The sequence below is a fragment of the Alternaria conjuncta genome (genome assembly GCF_024043145.1).
Source record: "Alternaria conjuncta strain BMP 0040 chromosome Unknown scaffold_7, whole genome shotgun sequence".
In the NCBI taxonomy this organism is placed as follows: domain Eukaryota; kingdom Fungi; phylum Ascomycota; class Dothideomycetes; order Pleosporales; family Pleosporaceae; genus Alternaria; species Alternaria conjuncta.
In genome coordinates this window covers 798,336-821,639 of record NW_026250096.1, presented here as the reverse complement: position 1 = coordinate 821,639, position 23,304 = coordinate 798,336, and the positions used below count along the sequence as shown (strand labels likewise).

General features: G+C 52.6%; 8 protein-coding genes and 1 non-coding gene across 9 annotated transcripts; 5 read left to right on the top strand and 4 right to left on the bottom strand.

Annotated features, from left to right (window-relative positions):
• Positions 1–1,444: 1,444 nt before the first annotated feature.
• Positions 1,445–2,268, bottom strand: YOP1 (ER membrane protein DP1/Yop1; the record flags this gene model as incomplete). The annotated part of the gene is made up of 5 exons (XM_051469627.1): positions 1,445–1,571; positions 1,621–1,678; positions 1,726–1,789; positions 1,881–2,096; positions 2,218–2,268. The coding sequence occupies 5 exons, from the start codon at positions 2,266–2,268 to the stop codon at positions 1,445–1,447; spliced, it is 516 nt and encodes a 171-aa protein (XP_051326458.1).
• A 797-nt stretch (positions 2,269–3,065) lies between these two features.
• J4E85_005380 (uncharacterized protein) lies at positions 3,066–5,661 on the top strand (the record flags this gene model as incomplete). Its single annotated transcript, XM_051469626.1, has 4 exons — positions 3,066–3,655; positions 3,701–4,015; positions 4,062–5,404; positions 5,465–5,661. The coding sequence occupies 4 exons, from the start codon at positions 3,066–3,068 to the stop codon at positions 5,659–5,661; spliced, it is 2,445 nt and encodes an 814-aa protein (XP_051326457.1).
• A 1,181-nt stretch (positions 5,662–6,842) lies between these two features.
• Positions 6,843–8,212, bottom strand: J4E85_005379 (uncharacterized protein; the record flags this gene model as incomplete). Its single annotated transcript, XM_051469625.1, has 2 exons — positions 6,843–7,622; positions 7,676–8,212. 2 exons carry the CDS (start codon positions 8,210–8,212, stop codon positions 6,843–6,845), a joined length of 1,317 nt encoding a protein of 438 aa, XP_051326456.1.
• A 3,070-nt stretch (positions 8,213–11,282) lies between these two features.
• On the top strand, positions 11,283–12,089 carry J4E85_005378 (uncharacterized protein; the record flags this gene model as incomplete). The annotated part of the gene is made up of 2 exons (XM_051469624.1): positions 11,283–11,365; positions 11,396–12,089. The coding sequence occupies 2 exons, from the start codon at positions 11,283–11,285 to the stop codon at positions 12,087–12,089; spliced, it is 777 nt and encodes a 258-aa protein (XP_051326455.1).
• A 937-nt stretch (positions 12,090–13,026) lies between these two features.
• Positions 13,027–13,098, top strand: J4E85_005377. Its single transcript has one exon. It is a non-coding gene; the product is annotated as a tRNA-Ala (tRNA).
• Positions 13,099–14,065: 967 nt separating this feature from the next.
• J4E85_005376 (uncharacterized protein) lies at positions 14,066–17,763 on the top strand (the record flags this gene model as incomplete). Its single annotated transcript, XM_051469623.1, has 10 exons — positions 14,066–14,099; positions 14,149–14,201; positions 14,269–14,483; positions 14,534–14,907; positions 14,981–15,201; positions 15,628–15,653; positions 15,919–15,950; positions 16,067–16,242; positions 16,378–17,030; positions 17,160–17,763. 10 exons carry the CDS (start codon positions 14,066–14,068, stop codon positions 17,761–17,763), a joined length of 2,388 nt encoding a protein of 795 aa, XP_051326454.1.
• Positions 17,764–18,334: 571 nt separating this feature from the next.
• J4E85_005375 (uncharacterized protein) lies at positions 18,335–19,023 on the bottom strand (the record flags this gene model as incomplete). The annotated part of the gene is made up of 3 exons (XM_051469622.1): positions 18,335–18,540; positions 18,765–18,806; positions 18,858–19,023. 3 exons carry the CDS (start codon positions 19,021–19,023, stop codon positions 18,335–18,337), a joined length of 414 nt encoding a protein of 137 aa, XP_051326453.1.
• Positions 19,024–19,577: 554 nt separating this feature from the next.
• On the top strand, positions 19,578–21,310 carry J4E85_005374 (uncharacterized protein; the record flags this gene model as incomplete). Its single annotated transcript, XM_051469621.1, has 5 exons — positions 19,578–19,722; positions 19,792–20,429; positions 20,484–20,589; positions 20,644–21,182; positions 21,284–21,310. The coding sequence occupies 5 exons, from the start codon at positions 19,578–19,580 to the stop codon at positions 21,308–21,310; spliced, it is 1,455 nt and encodes a 484-aa protein (XP_051326452.1).
• A 725-nt stretch (positions 21,311–22,035) lies between these two features.
• J4E85_005373 (uncharacterized protein) lies at positions 22,036–22,899 on the bottom strand (the record flags this gene model as incomplete). The annotated part of the gene is made up of 1 exon (XM_051469620.1): positions 22,036–22,899. One exon carries the CDS (start codon positions 22,897–22,899, stop codon positions 22,036–22,038), a length of 864 nt encoding a protein of 287 aa, XP_051326451.1.
• Between the last annotated feature and the right edge of the window lie 405 nt (positions 22,900–23,304).

Genomic DNA, 23,304 nt, shown 5'->3' with positions numbered 1-23,304 from the left:
ACGGATTGCAGCAGTCCTGGAACTAATTACAGTGGTCCCAGAACGGATTACATCATCCCAAGAGAGGGATGCTTCAGTCCTAAAAAGGGATGCATCTCTCCAAGAAAGAGATGTAGCACCCCAAGAAAAAGATGCATCATTCCTAGAAACGGATGCAGCAGTCCTGGAACGGATTGCAGCAGCCCTGTAACGGATTGCAGCGTTCTTAGAACTTATGGCAGCAGTCCTAGAACGGATCGCAACAGTGGTGGTTCTAGAGTTTGAGTCGTTGTCGGAATTCGAGTTGTTGGAAGTCGAGTCGTCGGAAGTTGAGTCGTCGGAAGTTGAGTTGTCGGAAGTTGAGTCGTCGGACATCGAGTCGTCAGTAGAATCCTCACTAATGGTTGCGGGATGGATGGCGGTTAGGTGTCTCAGGAGGAGCGGTCAAGTCCACGGGTCCCCTGATGGAACCCAGGCGGCTGTCGCGAGCTAAGGTCATTACATAATCAGAGCCACTCGGGTCTTATTGGTGCCAACCTAACAAGCCAATTTCCGGCCCCACAATCCCGAGGTCTGAGGAAATCTGTAATCTTGGCTCATCAGCGCGGCACGATGCCTGAGGCCATTGAATAAGCGGTTCACAAACCTATGTATGCCTTCTTAGCGCCCGTTCGGTTGCAGTCTGTGTAATGATGGTAGATATTATGACGACACAATCAAACACCGTGATGACAGGCATGAAGTTATCCAACCTGGCTTATTGTTTACATCTAAGACGAGTTAATCTGCACTTTTCTTGGACTCATGATGAACAGGAGTATGGGGATGCCGTACACGATCTAGCTGCCAAAGCCGAGTGCGTCTGGGACAAACGTTAGTTGTTTGACCGCAATGTACATCCCACCACTAAGGATCGTAGGCAATGTAATGTTGCTGAGTAGGATAGCACAACGGTATCCCAGTCGCTACGGATAGCCAGCAACTTCAGATCCATCCATGATAGCGTATGGTTCTTTAGACAACTCTTGTACTTGAGTCATCAGGAAAGTCGCCGAAGGTTCCTTTCCGTAAACATGAATATGAGACCTTGATTGAAAATGGTAATGAATATGTAATTGGTTCTAGCCAGAGGGCTCGCCCAGACTCGGTACATCATATTATTGCTCGCAAGCGATTCACCAAAACCCACTGCCAAAGACCACAACTTCCTACCCGATTGGTTCCCTTATGGGCAAATGATCATGAAACGTAAGGATGCCTGCCTCTTCTTTCGTACGTCAACCCTGTCATGAACGCTATCCGTAGCTCGTAAACCATTGTCCATGCAGCGTTTCCAAGCTGCAACAGCCGCACACCTTGAGAAGCTGGGTCTCTCATGCACAGCAGAGGTTATATCCCGAACTTCGTCCTTGTCATTATCGTCTAGCCGTGCGACTGCCAGAAGAGTGTTATGCTCGCGACTGCTCTACGAGGCATGAGGCTTGCCAGCTGAGTCGGCCTTGGCACGGAGGTCGGCAGCGGTGGAGCCTGTCGCGGAGAAGTAGCGCGAGAAGACGGGCTGAAGGAATGAGCGGAAGACGATCTGGGCACCACTAGGGAGTGTAAGCTTGCATTAATGTGCGCGACGGGGCTGCTACATACGCAGTCTGGGGAAGAGACATCCAGAGGATAAGGACAAACTTGAAGGTGTAGTAGAAGGCTGCGGACGTCAGTTGCGGATCATGCAGACGATCTGGCTGTACTTACGGAACCAGTAGACGGCGTTCACAGCGCTCTCGAAGACGGTCAAGAAGGCAAAGGTAACCCAGTACTGCGGCATCACATTAGCCCCATCCCAAGTTTATTGTGGACACAATTTGGCCAGCTGTCTTGCCAGCGATAAGAAAGCGGGGTACACATACAGTCAACCACTGGGTGTCATCGACCTTGCTGGCGCTGAAGAGAGCCTCGAGCGAGTAGTAACCGGGAATGATGAATCCAGCAATGTTGACGAGGAACTCTCCGGCAATGTTGAAGAAGATGAGGAAGAAGTAGAGACCAGCGAGACCAAGGATCATGTAGACCTTGGGGACCGACGTCTGCTTCTCAAAGTTGTTGAGTGCGGGGTACTTGGACAGCTGGAACACAACATCGTCAGTAAACGTGGCTTCATATCAAAACCATTGCTTTTCCTGTCGGAATCGTCGGGACAAGGCGTATTTTGACAATTGTGCCTTGTGCAGAAGCGAGAGCGCTTACCTCTTTGTCGAGCTGCGACAGCTGGGCCTGGGCTCTATCCTGGACAGACATGTTGAGGGCTGTTGGGAGGTTGGGTGTGATGGGTTGCGAAAGGGTGGGATGCAACGGGTTTTGGTTGAAGAAGCAGAGGGGCTGCAATGTGTTCAGTAGGTAGGGAGGAGCAGGAACGTGGAGCCTGGAGATTGTGGGATGGAGGAAGTGGGCTCGTCATCGCTAAATACGTCACCGCCTTTCACGAGCCAGCCAGAACGCAGCAATGGCATGCCGATGAGACAAGATCGCGTGCATCGGTCCAGCCGTTCGACGAAGCCGTATCCCGGGCGTTGGTAATGTCGCATTCACCTGTCTCTTTTTCCTTTACATTGGCAATTAGAGAGTAGTGCGATTGCACGGGCATTATGACGACTTGCACGTGACCGTTGAGGTCCAAGCGCGCCGGCCAGTCTCCGTTGCTGCAGGCGTGACCGAGTTCAGACGGAAGCGTAAACATCCAATTCCTATCCCACAACAAACCCGCTCGAGGGCGACCGACGACGCCTACGACCCTTGTTGGAGCCGGATATTCTTCTGCGGAGCATTCTACCACGTTGGTGACATCCTATCTGCCGGAACAACGTGTTGAGCTAGTCCCTGGCCCAAACAAACAAACCCGCCAGCCCCGAAAACAGCTGAGACTCGAGCTACACGCGAGCAGCGCCATCAGCCTACTCACGACACCTTGGTCTTCTTGGGATTACCGTCGCGTACTTTAGACACTCTGCCGACTGTGTTGCCGCCTCCTCAGCGCCGTTGCCATCGCATTGTTTTGGTGTAAACATACGGAAAATCTGCCAGCCGGCGTCCGCAACATGACCGATATCCGCCGGTCACGATCGAATACGTCAATGTCTACGAGAAGCAATCGTCCTCTTTCACGCGCGTCGACGACGAGCGTGCATTCGTTCGAGCAATTCCAACAACCGCAGCAACCGCGGCCCAACCAATTTCCCCAGCAGCCGCAGTATCATGCTCCATTCACTACCAGTGAAGCGCTACAGCCTGCATTACTCCAGGCCGCGCAACAGGTCAGCGCGCAGGACCAGCTTATCAATATGAGTCTAGAAAGTGTTCAGCAGTATCTTGGTTACCCAGCCGACCCAACCGCGTCTCACCCTCAACCGAACGGTCAGCCCGCACAACCCGATCACCATGCCTATCAGAACTCCCTCTCTCAACATTCACAACATTCGCAACAACACAGCTTCATGGCGCCGCCGATGGATACGGAGGACAAGAAAAAAAGGCCGTCGACCTCAGGTGCCGCGACCAACGACAAGGAATTGCGCCAGCTGCTCAACCAGAACGAAGGCCGCAACCTCAAGGAGGTCGCAGCTGAGGTCATTCAGAATGACAGAACATCCAAGGCAGAGAAGTCGAAACAACTGTTCGCCATGTTATGGTAGGTACTTCGCCTCCACGCAGGAACAGTGCTAACGCGCCCCAGGTTACAGTCTGTCTGCCGTGTTGCGAAGACGTCAGTGCCGCGCAACCGCGTCTACTCCAAGTACGCAGAGCGCTGCGGCACCGATCGCGTTATCCCCCTGAACCCAGCATCTTTCGGCAAGCTCGTTCGCGTCATTTTCCCCGGCATCCAGACCAGACGCCTCGGTGTTCGCGGAGAGTCCAAGTACCATTACGTCGATCTCGAACTCATCAACGACAACGACAGTGGCGAAGAGGCACGTCGGGGCAGCAACGGCCCTGCTGCCCATCATGCTATGAAGCGTCAGGCTTCTGGGACACCAAGACTCAACCTTGAGTATGTGCCTTCCACAACTTGGTGTGTCAATTGCTAACAGCTTCAGTGCTATCCCCCGGTTACCTGCAGACAGCGCACATTTTCCACCACGAGAGGCACGCGTGGAGCCGCAGAACACTTACTACACTCCAGCCTCGTCCCGCGGCGTCTTGTTCACCGACATCTACTCGTCCAATTTCTACCCATCTCACGCGCGTACCAAGACGTCGTACGAGCACGAGCTCAAGTTTCCAACGCCAGATATCCTTGAAGCTCCAGATGCTTTCGTAGTCGAATTGCCAGACATTAAACCCTACTTACCAGCGCGTACCGATCCCGATTCCGCCGATAATCTCGTCGCCATGTACCGCTCACATGTCGTTTCGCTGGTCGACTCAGTGCGATACTGCAAGGAGAAGCAATTCTTCCGCCTCTTTGGTACTTTCCACGGGACATTAACTGTGCCAGTGCAGAAGTTGTTCGCTTCGCCCGAACTGGCTCCATGGATCAAGGAGTGCGACTGGATGATGTACCAGAAGATGATTCGCAACGTTTCCCAGCTCACCCTTCAGGTAGCGCCACCGGCAGTATTAAAATTCCTCGATAACGTTGCAAAGACGTTACATGCACATATTGCCGCAAAGTTCGCGCCGCTGCCCATACATGTACTCGAAGCAAAGCTGGAACCCGCTACATTGTTCGCACATCTTCTCCGACAGATGCTTCGTGTGAATTCTGCTGCACACGCAGCAGCCGTCATGCTCACCGCAGAGAGCCATCGCACCCAGATGTTTGCTGACTGGCTGGAGCACGTCAACATCAAACGCATCATTGCCAACGAATTGCCCGCCTCCTGTGCGCACGAGGAGGTTTACAACATCCTAACTACCGAGATCCGCTCGATGCTAGGCCCGCTACCACAAGAGATCCAATTGCCTTCCGGTACCATTCATCGCGCAGCATATCCCGACCCACCCGCAGATCCTTCAGAGTCCGTCATCGATCGTATCGCAGCATTCTTGACACAATTGCCGTCCCGCTTTCCTGGCGCACACGCTCGCACGATCATGCACTGCATCAGTGCGCTTGGTTCGGCCGCCATACGCGAGATCACCGTCGAGAATGGAATCAGTTTCCAAGGTTGGTGGCTCACCAAGGTCTTCGTGGATGAGATGGCGCAATGGTTAGCATCACTAGGTGGTTTTCTAGGTCATGCACCCCCAGACTGGAGCTCGTCCAACTACTCGCCTGTAATGGGTGAATCCCTCAATGCGGCCATGACGAACGGTGGCAGCGGCAGCAACAACGAGAGCAGGTATAGCAGCCTGGAAGCCGACTTTGGACCAGATCAATCCTTCATCTCCAACGCTAGCCATGTCACCATCCAGGACAATGGGTCAAATCAGGAAGGTGAGTTTATTCATTCACAACTTAGCCTCACATGGTAGTTGACTAACGCAAGATCATCAGTCAATGCTGGACGATTTACTCAACCATCATCACAATACAACATGAGCTTTCAGTACGAGTACGACATGAACACTTCCCAACAAGAGCCAAACCATGACGATAGTGGTATAGGCCTCGGCCTCGGCGTACAGGAAGACGGCATTGACGCCAAGTTTGCGTCTCATCTATCTTCAGCTCTTTCGCAGAGCGTCAGCTAGTCTGACGTCCCTGTCTTTCAGATATTCTGATACTTTTGCCCATGCGTTTATGACGCCTCTGAAGTCACGACTAACGACGAACCGTGCCCGACATGGCCTGTTAATATCTCATAATTCTTTGTACTTTAGGATTGCGTACGCACTCACGGACCGGTGTTTACGGAAATAGTTCGGCGTTTCCATCTTTGCATTTTGGGTTTGCAATACAGGCGTTTGGAACGATATACCGCCTCTATGGCCTGGGTCCGGTGTTAGATGCAACTCTGCGGTTCCTCTACGCAGTGTTGAATTGAATTGAATTGTTTCATCGTTACAGACGTTCACAACCGCCTTCCACAAGAGCTTCGCGAAACTAAGGCTCACCCCTTTCGCCTCTGAAACGATAGGTGGAACAAGTGCATAATGCTGTACCAGCCTCTTTAAGTTCGATTGATCACGTCCTGTCAAGACCCAGCGGAATTAGAAGGTACTTTCTCACAGCGAGATTTCATGTCAGCTAACAGCACAAATGTGGTCACCGCTAACACCAGACGGCCTACCAAGACAAACCTCATCTCCGTTTACTCCGTTAGACCTACATCGCCTGTTCCCGATGTCTGTCCTACATGTACTTTGTAGTTCCTCTCCCGTTACACTCGCTGACATAACCATCTGACCTCTGAAAACGGTCAACATCGGCACTCGACCGCCGCGGCTAACGCAACCCGATCAAAATGGCTCGTCGACCTCCTCAATCGCCTGACCACACTGATCTACAAGAAGGAACTCGATCTCTGATATAAAATCGTGTGTCGATCGTGACCGGTCGTCGCACGATGATGGATCACACGATGGACTCTTACCGCTCGTTCATTGGGTTTCAAGGGACGCGATCACCTTGGCACAGAGTCTCTACCTTGGATGCTGTGGCGATATGTTAGGATAGGGGAAAGATCACTGCAGTTGTGCTCGCGTGGACACTTTTAGCAAATGCAGCCGAGAAGCGCAATGCATCATGATAGGAGACAGGACGGGACTGTTGTGTAAAGTATGATACAAATGTAAGATTTCGTTACACGGAAAGGATTCCTGCTAACGGTAGCCTGTGTGGCTAACAAGCACTAGAAGACAACAGAATATTTACTAAACCCCTTCATGCGCGGCGCCGCGAGCATGAGTAGACACCACAACACTCCTACTGCCTACTGCCTGCCCCGTGTCCTCCTTCTCCTATGGTTCCACGTCGCGCAGACGTCCTTGTTGGCGCTAGCATCCAGTCCTGCTTTGGAGGTGGGTACCCAGTTCTTGTAGATCAGGTAGCTGTAGTCCCATCGTGGATCGTTGAGCTGTGTCCTCCACGTCCAGAAGATCCAGCCCTCAGTCTTCTCATACAGTCGCTGCTGGGCAATGAACCAATCCTTGTAGAATTGTGTTGTGGAATCGAGCTTCCAGTCAAACTCGGTGCTGTACTCGTTGTTGACGGTGAGGCTCCATTCTTGGACGATCTTGGGGGTGTCGCCGTCGGTCAGGCGGTTGTCAGTGTGGCATGTGTAATACATGTAATCGCCCTGCTTGGCGTCGGCATTGATCGCCGTTACAGCTCCGCCGACGTAGTTGTGATCGTCAAAGATGACCTTGGAGTCTGATGGGAGGTTGGATTTGGGGTTGCCGGCGCCCCATAGAGAGTCCATGAATTGGACGTGAAGACGCTGGTCGTCGGGAATCTTAAGAGAGTTCTCGGCGTCTCGGACAGCCTTGAGGGCTTGTGGGTAGTACTTTTGAGTAAGAGTGTCTTTCTCGGCTTGGGGCATACCGCCCTTATCACGCGATGTCTGCGGCTCGTTCACGACTTCAATGATACCGACTGCGGCCTTGTATGAAGGAGTGTTGTGAATACGCTTGGTCATCCATTCAAGCCACTTGGCTGCGCGGTCATAGTTGGCTTGTGAAAAGAATCCTGGAAGATACGCTTCAGGGAGACACTGTGGTGGATGTTAGAGTCGAGTCGAGGAATATTGGAGTGTTGAAGGCTTACCTGTCCAGTAAATGCATCGCCGACCTTTTGCGAACCGGGAGCGCCGTGGAGGTCAATAACGACGAACATGCCCAGTCCTGCAGCCTTGTCGATAATATCGTCAAGATACTTCAGATTCATCTCGGGGAAGTGCTCGCTGCTATCCACTAGGCTGTGAAGACTCCAATATCCAATCGGAATGCGAATGGTGTTCAAACCAGCATCGTGCATGGATTGAATCATGGTTGGTGTGATCCAGCGAGCGTAATGAGCGTCGAATGCATCATTCGCTTGAGACTGTCCAAGCTTGCTGACACAGTCAAACTCGGAGCAGGAGTCACCGCAGCCCATCTCTGACCACTCTTGATTCATCATCCATGGTTCCGAGAGTAGCCATCCACCGAGGTTGACTCCTCGAATCTTCGGACTAGGAAGATCTGGGGCACGTTTGCTCAGGTCGCCGGTGGTGCGGTTGAAGGCACTAAGATCGCGGTCCGCGGGCATCCATGCCTGTGCGCCGGCCGCGAACAAGCAAGCCAAAAGAGACGAACTCTTCATTGTGAGGAGGATGCAATGATTGGTTGCAGTAACGAAGTTGCTTTTCCCAGCCTGAAACGAAAAAGGGTGCCTGGAATGGAGCTGCTGGAATGAATGTGCAGTTGCTTGACTGTTACACTGTGCGACCAGAGGACTATTTAACTTATTCACGGGCCTTCAGCTGATCGTACTAGACGGCACGTAGTTCACTACATCGTGAGTCTCCAAGAGGCAAATTGCGAAAGGGGCCCCTAGCTGACGACAGAGGCGCAGCCCAGTCACCCAATCCGAGATACTTCACCGGTCCCGCGTTCAAGTTGATGGAGTCGCTAGCCCCCAAATGTAGTCTTCTGTCCGAAGATCTTTCGAATAACCTGTAAGCCACTCTAGCACACCAGGGGTAGCGTTCACGATGTCGTACGAGAACATGTAATGAAGTCACATCGTCCGTCCGCGTTTGTGTAGACTAGTCATGGTAGTAGTGAAGTTGATGCATAGCACACTGTTAGTATGATCAGGCGGCCACGGGTTCTCTGCAAGGTGGATCGAAACGGCTCGCTGGCTGGGGGTTTGCCTCGTCGCCTGACACCATGGCAGCTTCGTAAGATTCGGGGAGAGTATGAGGGGCTAGAATATATTTTAGTATTTGGACAGTCAGCGACCTACTTTAGGCCATATGAAGAAGGAGGTGTAATAAATGTTTTCGGCTAGTCCCAAGTGCGAAAGCCAGAGACTGAGATATAACTCTCATTCGCTGATAGCAGGAGGAGTGGAAATTACAAGGGCCTAGCCGAACCGAGGCGGTCTCAGAAGAAGAGGCGGAAATAAACAAGTCCAAGAACCGAAGGCTTTCGAGCAGTTGGCCCTTCACCCTGACCTGCGAAGCGGCCCGGCGCGCGGATCCTTACTCGAACTGTCAACACACCCCGCTAGTTCAGACTCCTCCGATTACTCTCCATTCAGGTAGAAAGTCTGGGGACAGATGCATACTGGAGGCGTGACCATGTTGTTAACGCGATGTGATGACGTGCCAAACTTATCGTCTCTTCTCAGCCTCGCAACTGGGTTACGTCTGCCTTGCTGACCATCGACCCCATATGCTTACCATGAGCCATCGTATTCGGTCGCCGGCACTGTCCTTCCGCGGCGGGCCGTTGTGGCGTTAGGATCCTGAGAAGTTCTCGTATTTGCGGTGGAGAACACATAGTTCAGCAAGCCATGTCTGTGGGAAGGTTGCCTTATTCGCAGCTTAACGGCTGCTGCAAGCCGTCCGTCAGCCGGATATGCAAGCTTCCTGCAGCATCGTCCGGAAACGTTCGTTCTTGACTTCAGCCACATATTGTTAGTTCCCACGGCATGACTGGGGAAGAATGCTTCCAACTGCCTCGAATCAGCTCAAGTCTCAAACGCGCTTTGGTTGACGATTTTAGTTTCGAGTAACTTGCCTAGGAGTCATCTTCACCAGTCAGACCTCTGTTGCGGTCAACAAGATAGTCTAGAGTCACGCGCCTACAGGACCTCCTTCATGGAAAGGTGTCCGGATCGTCATGGTCGTTGGCCCCTAGCGTTCATCAGCGGTCTCGTGTTCGCGTTGTGGGGCGTAAAGATGTCGAGCGTTGGCCTCGGCAGATTTGCAGGTGTATCAATACCACCCTTTCGCAGCGTCGCGTTAGCCGCATCAAGGGTAGTTATTTACAGTGACACGGATGGCCCCTGCAGATGGGCGCTTGGGTGGATCTCATGGGGAAAGCAAGGCTAATCAGGCAGGTTGGACGTTCCTGCGCTGTGTGACGTCACTTTGCTTTTGGTTAGAGCTTTGCCGATCGAGACCGAGCCGAATTTTGAGGTCTCCCTCCACGTGTTCTGGGGTAATCCAGATACCTGGTACGGGGATGGCGAAGTCGATCAGGGAGCGAACTAATATAATTTGTAAACGTCGGGCATCATTCGACGACACTTTACGCCGTCGGACTGCGACGGTTGCGAGCGTCCTTCAGAAATACTTAGGTGATCGAGCTATCGTTATCGTTCCTTTTGTCCAGGAGTTTCATCATGAGTTATCCATCTCGGGTGTCGGTTGGCTTTATTTAGCTTTCTTGCCACGCTCCCAGGCTGTTACTATTGAGTGGGCTGAAGATCAGCAGTAGTTCTTATTTCGTTCATTGACAATCTCCTACCGATAGTGGTGATTTTGATCTAGATCGAAGAACAACGCAAGCGATAAAGAGTCTGGTGGTACTCCTGAACTAGGCTGATATCCTTTCTGTACCGTCTTTGAGAATTACTAGCGCTCATTTTGCCATCACCATCAAGAGTGCGAGACAAATGTTTGTCGTCCGCTTGGAAGAACGTTGACATGAATAACAAATGACTCGAACAAACAAGATGACGAAACGAGGTAGTATACGAACTGTCACTAGAGTCCACAGTATTTTTGGATGTTTATTCCGGATCTGGGCATATGAGTCGAAACGCTAAATCCACTTTTCATTGCTATCCAGTGTTGCGCTGCTCCTTCATTGTACAGGAGACTGAGTTCGGGAGCTTACTGGCCAGTCTGATGCTGTAAAGGATTATCGATGTCTGCTTTCGAACAAAGGTGTAGCGCGCGGTATCTCGAAAGATTGTGATGACAAGATCATGTAGAGTCTCGCGCTCTCGTGACCCGGCCGATGCGCCGGAGAGCAAACCCACGACAGATATATGAACACCAAGGGCTGCAGTAATGAATAAGACAATTATACCTTGACTGCCAACCAAATGGCGGAGTCAATGCGTCGGCCTGCTCTCGTGGCGATACCCCGCTCGAGTATATAAATAAGCCTACCATCCGGGACCGGATTGGGTCTCTAATACACAGAACATTCGACTGCAATTACGCTTATCAGGCTTACCCACAGTTCTATCAATTCTACCTAGCGCGTAAGTATTCAGTGGTTTCGGTTCTCCTTTGCACGAGCTCATCAAGGACCGCGGAGGCTTCGATGATCTAAGTGCGCGACCCACGCCCTCCGACTAGACACCGAATCCTGCCTCACTTCGTTTTCAGTACACATACGCCATTGGAAAGATTGCTGACGGTATCCAGGACATGGCGAACACTCCTTTTCCGTTCGAAAGACTACCAGCTGAGCTGCGTGCTGAAGTCTACAAAAACCTCCACTGTAATACGAAGTACGCAATAGCGCGACGAGACGATATCAGAACGCCGGTGGTTGTCGTCAGATTCTCTTATATCGAACGCGCTATAGTCGCTGTGTCAAAGGCAATCCGAAACGAAGCTGAAAAGGTCATCGACGAGGAAACCCAGAAGTGTGGCCCGGCTCAGCTCATCGCAGACTGCGATTACTTCCACTTCGTCCCTGAAGTCCTTGACGATATTCGAAATGCCCGACAAGGCTATGTTCCACCAAACATGGGACTGGCCGATGACGAGCGTGAGAATTTCGATACCATATTCACCCGCAGAAACCTAGTGGAGCAAGCTCGGATGGACGCGGTTATGTATCAGATGTGGACCCGCCTCGCGAATCTATACCTCAAGACGAACGAGCGAATCGAGGTCGGTGTCTGGATTGGGAACGATGCCGCTTGCGAAAAATTTGTGGAACTGCTCCCCTCTGCCATCGGAGACATCATCAATCCCCGCTGGGACGCGTCCGACTCCGGCATGTATCGTCCTAAGTCCGCGGTGACAATTGAATGCTCAGAAGAGCTTGACGCGGATGTGGAAGACATTGTTCAGGATTTCAAGGATGCGCGTTTCGAGGTTAGCGAAGAACTGGAACCGGAAGAGATGGAGTCAAGATGGAGCCTTAAGACCTTTGACGGAGTTTTTGAAGAAGAGGAGCTGTCGAGCGACGAGTCCAGCGAAGATTCAGATGACGAGTTGGATTGAAGCGAGGATGAAACAATGGGTGTGGAATAAATGTGAAATTGGACAACGCGATAGATAGAGAAAACAAGATAGGCTACCAGAGTTGATTTGACGTCTGAACATACAGACAGCACCCATAAATGACTACATCTGACTTTTAACATAAAACACGCTGTCTATACATCGGCGGTGAAGTGTGAGTGGTGAAAATGAGTCTCAAAGGTTGGAGCTTGGCAGGTGCTAGCCAGCTACCGACGCCAATCCACCTAGCTCCCCGCTTTCCACCAACCACCTGCATCCCCCACGCAACTACTCTCCATCGGGATCGCGATCGCTCGTCGCACGCGACTACTACAAGGCGCGTTGTATCGCGCAATCAGCCTCTCCAGGATACGCCAGTTGTATACGATATCGAAGGAAAGTCGACCTTTGTCGCAAACAGCTATGCGCACCTGCTGGATACAGCGCGATCTCTCAGCAAGAACGACCGCCGTTATTTACAAACACGGAGACGTTATCGAAGCATTGCGACATGCAAGCGTTGCGATACATCGTTGCCAGCTGGAAATAGCCAAGCGCAGTGGGTTCCACTCGCCCGAAAGTTCGGCGAACCGGCATCAGCTCAACCGCACGAAGGACTTCGTACCCGGATATCATTGGCCATGGCGATGTACCCAACGAGCAACACTTTGGACCATGACAACTCAAAGATTGTAGTATCGTATCTGTTGTCTTCTTGGACAGCGGCAAACGCATCGTCGACCTTCTCGCTATCGGGATATGCCGTAGCATGGGGGAGGAGCCCCTATCCGTCCCACATGGACCAGCAAGTCCGTTCGCGCCGCCGTCGTTGCACGTCACCTCTCACGTTGCGCAATATAAACACATCTGTCTGGCAAACCTCCATCAATCAGCGAATCAACAATTCGCTCCAAATTTGAGCAAGATCTCAACAACCGGGCTTGTGGTTTAGTGGTATAATACTCCCTTAGCATGGGAGTGGTCCAGGGTTCGATTCCCTGCAAGTCCATCTTTTTGCGCTCGTCGCCGTCGCGGGGTGTCTGCACGACGCTGCCGGTGTTGATTTTCTGAGGTCGGAATTTTCATTTTTGACAATGTAAGTGGATTACGAAACCATCGGTTTGAGGAGCAAGCGGCAAAGTACTACTCACAGTCTTACGACCCACGCTATACTTCGCTCCAATTCTGGATCTGGGATATAACTTCCGGCACCAAGTAATTACATCCACCGTTGGACATATATCCGTACCACGCTCAATCAATCTCCCGTCCCACTAGCTGTTCGACGCAATATACACTCAAGGAAATAACACGTCGATTGGTGTGTGAACGAAATTGCGCGACTGAAAGCCAGCCATCAGTCGTGCAGGTGCTTGAAAGTGCTTGTTGAAGATAGCAGGGGGCCTCAACATACTCAGTACACCATGGTTTTCTTCCAAAGCGTTGCATACGGCTTAACGTTTGAGAATTCGCGTGTTCATGATGGCATTGCTGCTTTGCAAAACACACACAGCGGGTCCTGGCAGCGCCATTGCTGCGCAGCTTCTCGAGCGGACCTCGGAGTGAATTGTGAGACCATGAACGTTCGATCGGAGCAACTGTGCTGCAACTCCGAGTCCAAGAGAGGCATTCCACTCTCCAGTTGCGGGAGTTTGCTAGGATACGGAGGATGTTGATCAACATCGGACCTGAAAATGTAGCGACTATCCCCGTTAGGAGTATATTGATTACTGACGAGCAGCATACACTCGCTAGTTTGTCTTGCAATCATTACACCGAGTTTTCGGGGGACCAATTACGCACCAGCGAGACACTACACCATTCGGCCGAAAACTCGGCCCTCCCTCTCGTATAAGAGAAACAAGATGGCGGTACAAATGTCATCACAAGCACTTAGCAACACGAATCCTTTCAATCAAATTAACACCAATCCCGTGTCTCTATCCATTCCACCGAACACGTCCCCATTGTCCAATATGGTCAAAATCGCAATCGCAGGCGGTGCTGGAAGTAAGTTTCCCGCGGATCATACCGACGGGATGAACTAACATCTTTCCAGACGTAGGGCAAGAGTGCATCGATGCTCTTCTCGCCACGAAGAAGCACGAGATTGTGATTTTCACACGCAATGTCATTACCACGTGTCTCTCACCTTACTTGATTCTGACACATCTTCCAGGATGTCCCCGCCGAGACTACCGACTCGCCCGTCAAACTAGTGAAAGCCAACTACGAAGACGTGGCTGAACTGACTAGTCATCTACAAGGCGTAGACGTAGCACTATCTTTCATCGCGCCACTGGACCTGCAACAAGGGGTTACCTTCCAGAAGAATCTCATCGATGCCTCAATCAGGGCTGGTGTAAAGCGTTTCGTACCCAGCGAATGGGTCTCGTAAGTCATTGCAATCGCCCACTCTTCCGCGCTTGCTAACCATAATCTAGATCCACCTTAGAGCACACGCCGTGGTATTCGTTCAAGGACACGATACGCGAATACCTAGCCGAGATCAACAAAGACAAAAAAGTCATCGAGTACACTCTTTTTCAGCCTGGTCTCTTTTCTAACTACTTAACCGTTCCATACAAGTCAGCCAAACATCTCACGCCGCTCCGGGTAATGTACGATTTCGAGAATCGTAGGGCCATCTTGCGAGAAGGCGGAGATGATGATACCATCGTCTTGACCACGGTACAAGATCTCGCCGGCGTTGTCGCGCGGGCAATCGATTACGAGGGCGAATGGCCTGTCGTGGGCGGCGTTCGAGGTTCGCGCATCTCCATCAAGGAGCTCATTGCTCTTGGCGAAGAAATAAGAGGTCAGTCCTTCGCCTTCTCCCAGCTCAGATGAGCCGTGCCGCTGTCTGCTTGTTTACTAATAAGATATCACAGGTGGACCCTTTGCCATCGAAAGACTCTCCAACGAGGACTTGAAAAACGGGAACTGGACTGCCTCCTGGTTACCGAAATTCGAACATAATGCCGTCCCACCGGCGATGGCTGAGGAGATGGCAAAGATGGTACTGATTGGCTTCACTAAGGCTTTTGGGGCAGGTGCCTTCGATGTGGGAGATGAATGGAACCGATTGTTGCCCGATTATGAGTTCACGGATGTGAGGATGTTTTTGCGCAAGGCATGGGAGGGGAAGCCATGATGAGGTAGTCGAATGAACCATGTTGCGCAGCCGGTCTTCGGGGTAATGCGATGGCGTAGACTGGCTGCAGTAGTAGTAGGTTTCCAATAGCGAACAATGTACTGTCTTTACTGTGTAACCCGGGTCATCGTAATACAGCTTTTCAAATTGGAACTACCAACTTCGACATCACGAGATTGCAGTCGCACAAAGAGGAAAGTTTTGGTACGACCTGTCCAGAGCGTTCGTCCGAGATTCGAGCGAAGCCTAGGTAGCCAAAAGGGCCGAACACCAGTCCCCTACTGCACTAGCCACTCTCGTCACTTCCCTCCCCAACCTCCATCAACACATACTCAAATATGCACCCGTGTCCCTCCCCGTCACCTGAGACTAACTCCCATGAAGATGAAAGAGCGGCGAAGCGGCGTAAAGTACGCAAAGGCACTCAAAGTTGCTGGGAATGTAAGAAACGGAAAGTCCGATGTATCTGGGCATCACCTACCAAGTCCAAATGTAGTAACTGCGTGCGACGCAAGACAGACTGTGTTAGTCAGGAGTTTGCGGATGAACCGAATGAGAACAAGAGAGGAGATGCTGGATTAGAGACGCGTTTGGGTCGGGTGGAGACGTTGCTTGAGCGACTTATTGGATCGTCGACAGACAGGCGCCACGACATTGCTGACGAGTATCCGGGAGATGCAGACCTGGAGAGACCGAGGAGCGTAATAGTATGTGTAGCGTGCTGGGGTCTATCCTACATTCATCTCTGACACTCACAAGGATCACACAAGAAACATCAACATCACATCATCCACCTCCCCAGAGACCACATCAAATATCACAGATCTCTCGCAACAACCAGAACCAGCACTTAGCGATACATACACCGGCATATCGCGAGACCTCGTCGCAGCATGGCCCACAGCCCAAGATCTCGACTACATCTGCAAGCTACCTGTCAGCATCTCCACGCACATGCACATGAAATTAACGACATCCTCTGCCAACCTGATGAGTCAGGTTCCAGATAGCCCACGAAAGATATTGCAGCTACCACCACCAGGATCGCATCCAATATTGATAGCGCGGAAACTCCTTTTACTCGGCAATATAGTGCAGGGCGCACTATCCGATGACTGTATACCCAGAAGCCAGCGCGAGCATCTCAGTAAAGTCATGGCTCATGCCATGGATACAGCAACGCGACTGGTGACCTCCAATGACGAGCTAACCGCCTCTGTTGAGGGCGTCGAATGCATCATGATCGAAGCCATTACCCAGAACTACGCTGGGAACCTACACCGCGCGTGGCTGACTGTGCGCCGCGCCGTTGCCGTAGCTCAGATGTTGGGTCTGCATCGTGGTAATGCTAAGCGAGCTTCTATCAAGGTGGTGGATCCCAAGACGCGCGAGAGCCTCGATCCAGACCAGCTGTGCTGTCGTATTGTGGAGATGGATCGCTACCTCTCGTTGACACTGGGGCTGCCGCAGTCTTCGCTGCAGACGGTCGGGCTGAGCGCTGAAGTTATAGCAAAATGCCATCCGCTGGACCGCATCGCGAGGCTGCAATGCGTCATTGGAGATCGTATCTTGGCGCGTAAAGTAGGAGAGCCGCGCGATATCACGGAGAAAAGGGTCCGGGAAATTGATGACATGTTTAGGGAGGTGACGGAGCTGATGCCGTCGGACTGGTGGCTTATTCGAGACTTTGACAACAAGGACGGGGGCGAATCGGATCCGATGCATGAGGTTGTAAGGAATATGTATCAGCTGTCGCACTTCTACCTCGTTATACGCCTGCATCTACCGTATGTTCTTCGCTCGTCGGGCGACGATAGATGTGAAGAAAGTAAAGCGACAGCTGTGCATGCCGCCCGCGAAATCATGAGTCGATATATCGCGTTTCGCAAGTGGAAACGCGGTCCGTATTATTGCAGAGGAGTCGATTGTCTGGCTTTCGTCGCCCTCATGGTGCTGTGTCTGGCCCATATCGATTCGCAGAACCAATCGATGATTCGGCACAAAGCACTTTTCGATCATAGCCGTCCGAGCGATCGCGCTTTGATGGAGCGAACGGTCAAGGTATTGGGGGAGAGGAGCGACGATGCTCTCGCCACGAAGCTATCGAGTATCATACAGTATCTTCTCGACGCCGAAGCAGCATCGGCAAATGGGACTGGCTACAACACTTCGGCTAGTGAGACAGACGATGGGATGGCGACGGAATTTGATGGCCAGTTCATGGACGCTGAGAAGGCGGTCTTGCAGCTTCACCTGCCGTATTTTGGCACCATCAGCCTACAGCGCAGGCTAGCCTCCGATATCCCGTTGGCTGAGGAGATGCTGTCTATTCAGGTCGCTGACCAGACACAGTCATCACTCACGGAGTGGGACAATCGGTGGTCGTTCCTTGATTCGTCGAACGATGTGGGGGCGCTTGATGACTGGACACTGCAGAGCATCAACGAAGGTCTTTTCGGGGGACTGCTTGGCGGGTTGGGAGACGTGGATTTCGACCCTGGGCTGCCTGTAGATATATAGAAGCAAGGGAAATCCAGACGTGTTATGTTGCAAAGCACAGTAGAAATGTTCCAAGTCACGTTTGTACCCCTCTTTCCTGCCATCTCGCTCATTGAAGATGAATTACGCCACTTTATCTACCATAAGAGTGTAGCTAGGGTATGCTTTTCGGATTGTTCACTACATCGTTCACAGTAGCTAGGTCGAGGTCGTCCATTCGCCCTCGTCCGATTCTCTATTGACTGCAGCGACGGAAGAATAGGGAGGCAGGCGCGACAGGTGAGATATTTCGCCAAGCAGATACACTATATCAGGCCTAGCGCATCACGTAAGGAAAGTGCAAAGTACAAATACGTTCAGCACGGCAAGCGCAAAGAAGGAAGAATATTAACAGCTGAATCACTGCAGTTGAGATTAGACTGACTGCAATCTCAGTCAACAGATTGCTACATGTGCAAACGTACATTCTCGAATCTGTTCAAGCAAGTCCTCATGGACATGGTATCCTCCAAAACCGTAGCTCTGTGCTGTAGAGCAATATTTTAAACGCCGGAAAATGCAATGGAACAACGCCAGTATACGTGGATGGAAATCATGCTCGTCGTTTGCCGATACGGCCGGGGCCGCTGGGACGTCCACCATTGGGCTTCAGTGCGCCCTTGCCTCGTGAAGTAGGGAAGGAGACTTTGTTCTGGGGCTTGCGTCGCAGTTGTTTCCGGGTCTGGCTCTTGTCCTTGGTCTTGCGCGAGCTCGAGCTCTTCGCAGAGGTGGAGGTGGAGGTGGCGTCGACGTCCATATCTAGCAAGTCAAAGTTAGCCCTTGATTCTCACTCTACCAGTGCGGAGGAAGCGGGTCAAAGGCGAATTTGAGATGGCCGTCATCGGTGAAGCCCAGGATGTCTGAACACAGGCCTAGGTGGAAACACAGATTCCCGAGTTCGCAGTCCTCTTCTGCGGGATCGAGTGGGCTTGCAGAGGGATCGGATAGGGAGCGTGGCATGGGGACAGTAAGCAGAGACGAACCTTTGGGCAAGTCCTCCTTGGCGGCATCGTCGGTGGTGTTGGCTGGGACATGATTAGAAGGTGCATATGGTGGGAGACGGCTGGGCGACTCACTTTCTTCGGTTTCCATCTCAGTCCTCTCGGGCTTGGGCTGGGCAATCGTCTCGAGAAGTTTGGCGTGCAGGCGCTCGGCGCGTGCCTGCTCGACAGGGCCGAAAACTCGGGCGCGCAGCTTGGTGCGGTTCGCCTTTTTGCTGCTTGCGCGTGCGCCTTTGGCCATTGTGTAGAGAGAGTGCCGGGGAATGTGTGGGTGAATGGGTGTTTGGGCGTGTGTCTTGGTCACGTCGGCGGCGGCTGGTGGGGAAAAGTTCGAGGAATTTTGGTGGCAAGGCGTTTGGCGTATCAAGCCAGGCCGGCCCGTGCCCTGGTCGCGTTCTTCGCCTAGTTGCAGGTGACGCTGACTTCGGTATATCCCAGCTGGAGATGCGCTCGCCGCGAGAGCCGCCGCCTACCTCGACGGCCGAATACTAGAAAAGTCGCATTGCGGCCTCTGCTCGCCTGTTTGCTGCTCCGCGACTGTCCCGCCCGCCTGTCCTGCTCGCTCTGCATTGCCGCCGGGGGCTTGGGGAAGTTGCGACCAACGCCCGTCCGACTCGACTGCACCTCAGAGAGCCGGATATCGCCCTTCGCTGCCTTCACCTCGCCCTACGTCACCCGCCCGAGAGAGTGCCTGAGATAGCCCGCCCCAGATGCCTTCGCGAGCAAAACTGAACCGGTAGCCCTTGACCTCCCTCTCCAACACCGCCAGCCTCTCCACCGCGACGGCACAAAACCATGGCGACGAGCATGCAGCAGATGGCTGCCACCATCACCGAGCGCTCCAAGACACTCATCAACAACGACCTCAAAAAGATTCTCAAAGAGGAGGGCACCTCGCAGACGGGCAACAAGGCCGCACTGCAAGCGCGCGTCATTGGCCGTAGGTATCTCCGCTCCCCAGCAACACGGCTTGCTGTCGCCGCTCACCTGCTAACTTCACCCTCCCCAGTCATCGCCAATGCCGTTGCTAGGAGCGACACCGACCTGCTGCGGCGACTGCAATACCGCGTGCAACACCACGGCGAAGCGCCTCCACCAGCCACGAGCAGTCCCGTCGCCTCCTCGTACTCGCAGCCCCCTCCGCCCATCGCGAACGGGTACAGCATGGCCAACGGCTACCAAAGCAACGGCGCATACCAGCCATACCAACAGCCCCAGCAGCCACCCATGCCGCCACGCCCGACCTATTTCTTCAAGGAGAGCCCTTTCTTCGAGATTCGCGAGCTGATACTGAGTAACATGTCTCTGGACGCTTCGCCGACGCACCGTGCCACCATATCGCGTAACCTCACCCTCAACGAAAGCCAGTCCGGACGCCTAAAGACAGACCCATCTTTGCGCCTGCTGCTCTTCTCTGCGCTCGAACAGCCATTGGCGCCCTTCTCGCGTCTCGATATCGCATTCCCATCTCAAATTGAGGTCAAGGTCAACGACGACGAGGTAAAGGCCAACTACAAGGGTTTGAAGAACAAGCCAGGCTCTACGCGCCCCGCCGACATTACCGACTTCGTCCGCACCAAGGTCGCCAACCAGCGCAACAGCATCCTCATCACCTACGCCCTGACTCAGAAGGCAAGTCGGTCGGAGGTTTCTTATCCCATCAGCTTCCCAAACGTGACTCTGAGCTAACTCCTAATGCAGAAGTACAACCTGTTCGTCTACTTGGTCAGGAAGTACTCGGTCGACGAGCTCACACAGCGCATCAAGAAGCGCCACGTCATCACGAGGCAGTCTGTGCTCAATGAGAGTATGTAGTGGCCCTTGGCAGCTAACATCCCTCACATGACTAATGTTGTAACAGTGATGAAGAAGGCCAATGACCCCGACATCGAAGTTGGCTCCAGCGTCATGTCGCTCAAGGACCCAATCTCTACCCTGCGCATTGTCACCCCATGCAGGTCGACTGTGTGCACACACAATCAATGCTTTGACGCCGACTCATTTCTGCAGCTCCAGGAGCAAGCTCCCACATGGACATGCCCAATATGCAGCAAGACCATATCATACGAAGGCTTGGCCGTCGACCAGTATGTTGAGGAAATCCTCAACAAGGCCCAGAACACGGACCAGGTCACCATCCAGCCAAGCGGACAATGGTCGACCGAAAAGGATGAGAAGCCCAAACAAAACGGGCACAATGGGCATCATGACGATAGTGATGATGACCTCATCGAGATACCAGATTACCGTATACAGGCCATCAAGACCGAAGCTGCGCCGACACCCACTTCGCTCAGCACCCCTCCACTGCCATCTCGCGAGACATCCACAGCCCCTCGGTCTGGCCAGAAGAGAAAATCCGAAGTAGTGGATCTGACCTTGAGCGATGATGATGAGCCAGTAAGACCAACGAAAAAGGTAGCGTACACTACCCCCAATAGCCTTCCTGATCCGCCCCGTCGGTATCATTTACCTCCCCTCGGCAGTCACTCTGCCCATAGTCGTCCACTGCCACCAACCTACCATAGTGGGTCTGCCAGCATGCGTTCTGATTACTCCCGGCCTCCATCTACACCTCCACCACGCCATGGGTATCAATCCTATCGACCAGCACAGCCTGCTTCGCGGCCTAGCTATCCTGGACAGGGTACTTCCTCCTACCCTACCTACCTGGGCTCTTCTTCCCCTTAATTACATGTTGCGCGTTCTTGTTGTATCTTCCACTCATGTATGAGTATTGTTCATCCGCTAATACCACCTCGGGATCGCAGGGCAGAATAACGGGGACCAGACGAGGTAGCACATCATCCACTTAGGCCGTTCACAATATTGTGGACCGTTGCGCCACGTGGCGGGCATCCTGCGTAGGCTGATGAAGTGAAGCTCTCTACATCATACACTCATCTCTTTCCTAATTTGTCAAGGAAACTTAGCGCGAGGCGTTTGGGGGAGGCTGCATTTCATGACCATCTATCTACGGCGTAAAACACTGGTTGGGGGCATTGAGGATACCACCGCTTGGGATACTTGCATGCATTTCGGGAGCTTATACCAGCGACCTTCTGCAATGACGAAAGGAGCAGAAGTCGCGTGCGGAAGGACGGAGAAAGGAGGTGGCGGTTCATGTACGATCGTGTAGCAGTGACGCCTTTTGGCTTCGGCCATACTAGACAGTTACCAGTATTACCGTGGGTGCTGTCAGCAATTTCCATTTCCCTTTATTTGCGCTTACGTATCATACACGCCGACGTACTCAGTCCAACGGTTCCGGCAAAACACAAACAACATCCTCCTCTTCCCCATCATCCCCAACCCTCTGCCTCACCTCCCTACTCTCCAACTCCACATCATCCACATCCGGCTCCTCCCCCAAGCCATCCACCACCACCTCACCCTTGTCCTGAACCTTCCTCCTAACCTGCGTATCAAACAACGCACCCTTATCAAACAGCCTATCCGACTTGACCCCTCCCTTCCTCTTCACTTTAACCTCCCTTATCCTATACGCAAAAACAAAGTCCTCCGCCCTCGTACTCTGCTCGCTCGTCCCGCTCTTCCTCTTCCAATTCCCCTCCGGTCCCACCGAAATCGGTACGCCAGACCACGCTGTCGCATCCACACCCGCATGCACATAAACACCTTTTTCCTGGAGCCGTTCCCTGGAAAGCGTAGTTGACGACGCTATCATAACACCCGTTATGATGTATATTTTCTCTCTGAATCGGTGCTGCGTGATGTAATCCCTAACATCCTCATGCCTCACCACGTCTTCCAGAAACGCGCGGCTGGGACGAAAAGTTTGTGTTGTCATTTTTTCAACTTGCCAGGTTTGCTGCGTGGACTTGTCGTGGCTGATGCTTAGGTCTAGGCTCGCGCCTAGCACGACTTCGAGGAAAGAGGTCCAGATGCCGAAGGTGGATGAAGACGATTTGCTGTATGTGCCGCTCCAGTTGTGCTCGGTGAAGGTGCTTGTGTCGGTTTGGGGTGGGAGGGAGGGTAGGTGTAGGGGTTCGTCGGGTTGGGAGGGCGAGGGGATGATGGCGCCGAGGCGGATGGAGCCATCGGGGGGACTGGGACGCGGGGGCGTGAGGAAGTATGTGGGTTTTGGGGTTGGCATGTTTTGTGCGATGGTAAGAGAGAGGGAGTGTTGTTGTGATGTAGTGGGGATTGGAGGATGTGTTGACGCTTTGACGCCGTAATGGGTCTCTGAAGATGTAGCGACGACTTGAAGACGTCGTGAAGCTCTGGGGATGCGGTGACGCTGTGGTAGACTGAGTGTGCGATGGTAACCCGGCGCCATATATATAGTGAGACGCTAGTTGCAGAAGTACTAGACATGAGTCGAAGCATGCATGGTAATGCAGGCTTACGTGTGGATGCATGACCAGCGGGGCTGAGTAATGCAGCCCACGGTCCAATCCTGATGGGCTCACTGGATCGAGCAGTGTCTACCCGGTAAACTCATGTTGGGTACCAAGGTATCTGGGACTGATACCACACTGATCATATCTTCATGAACAGA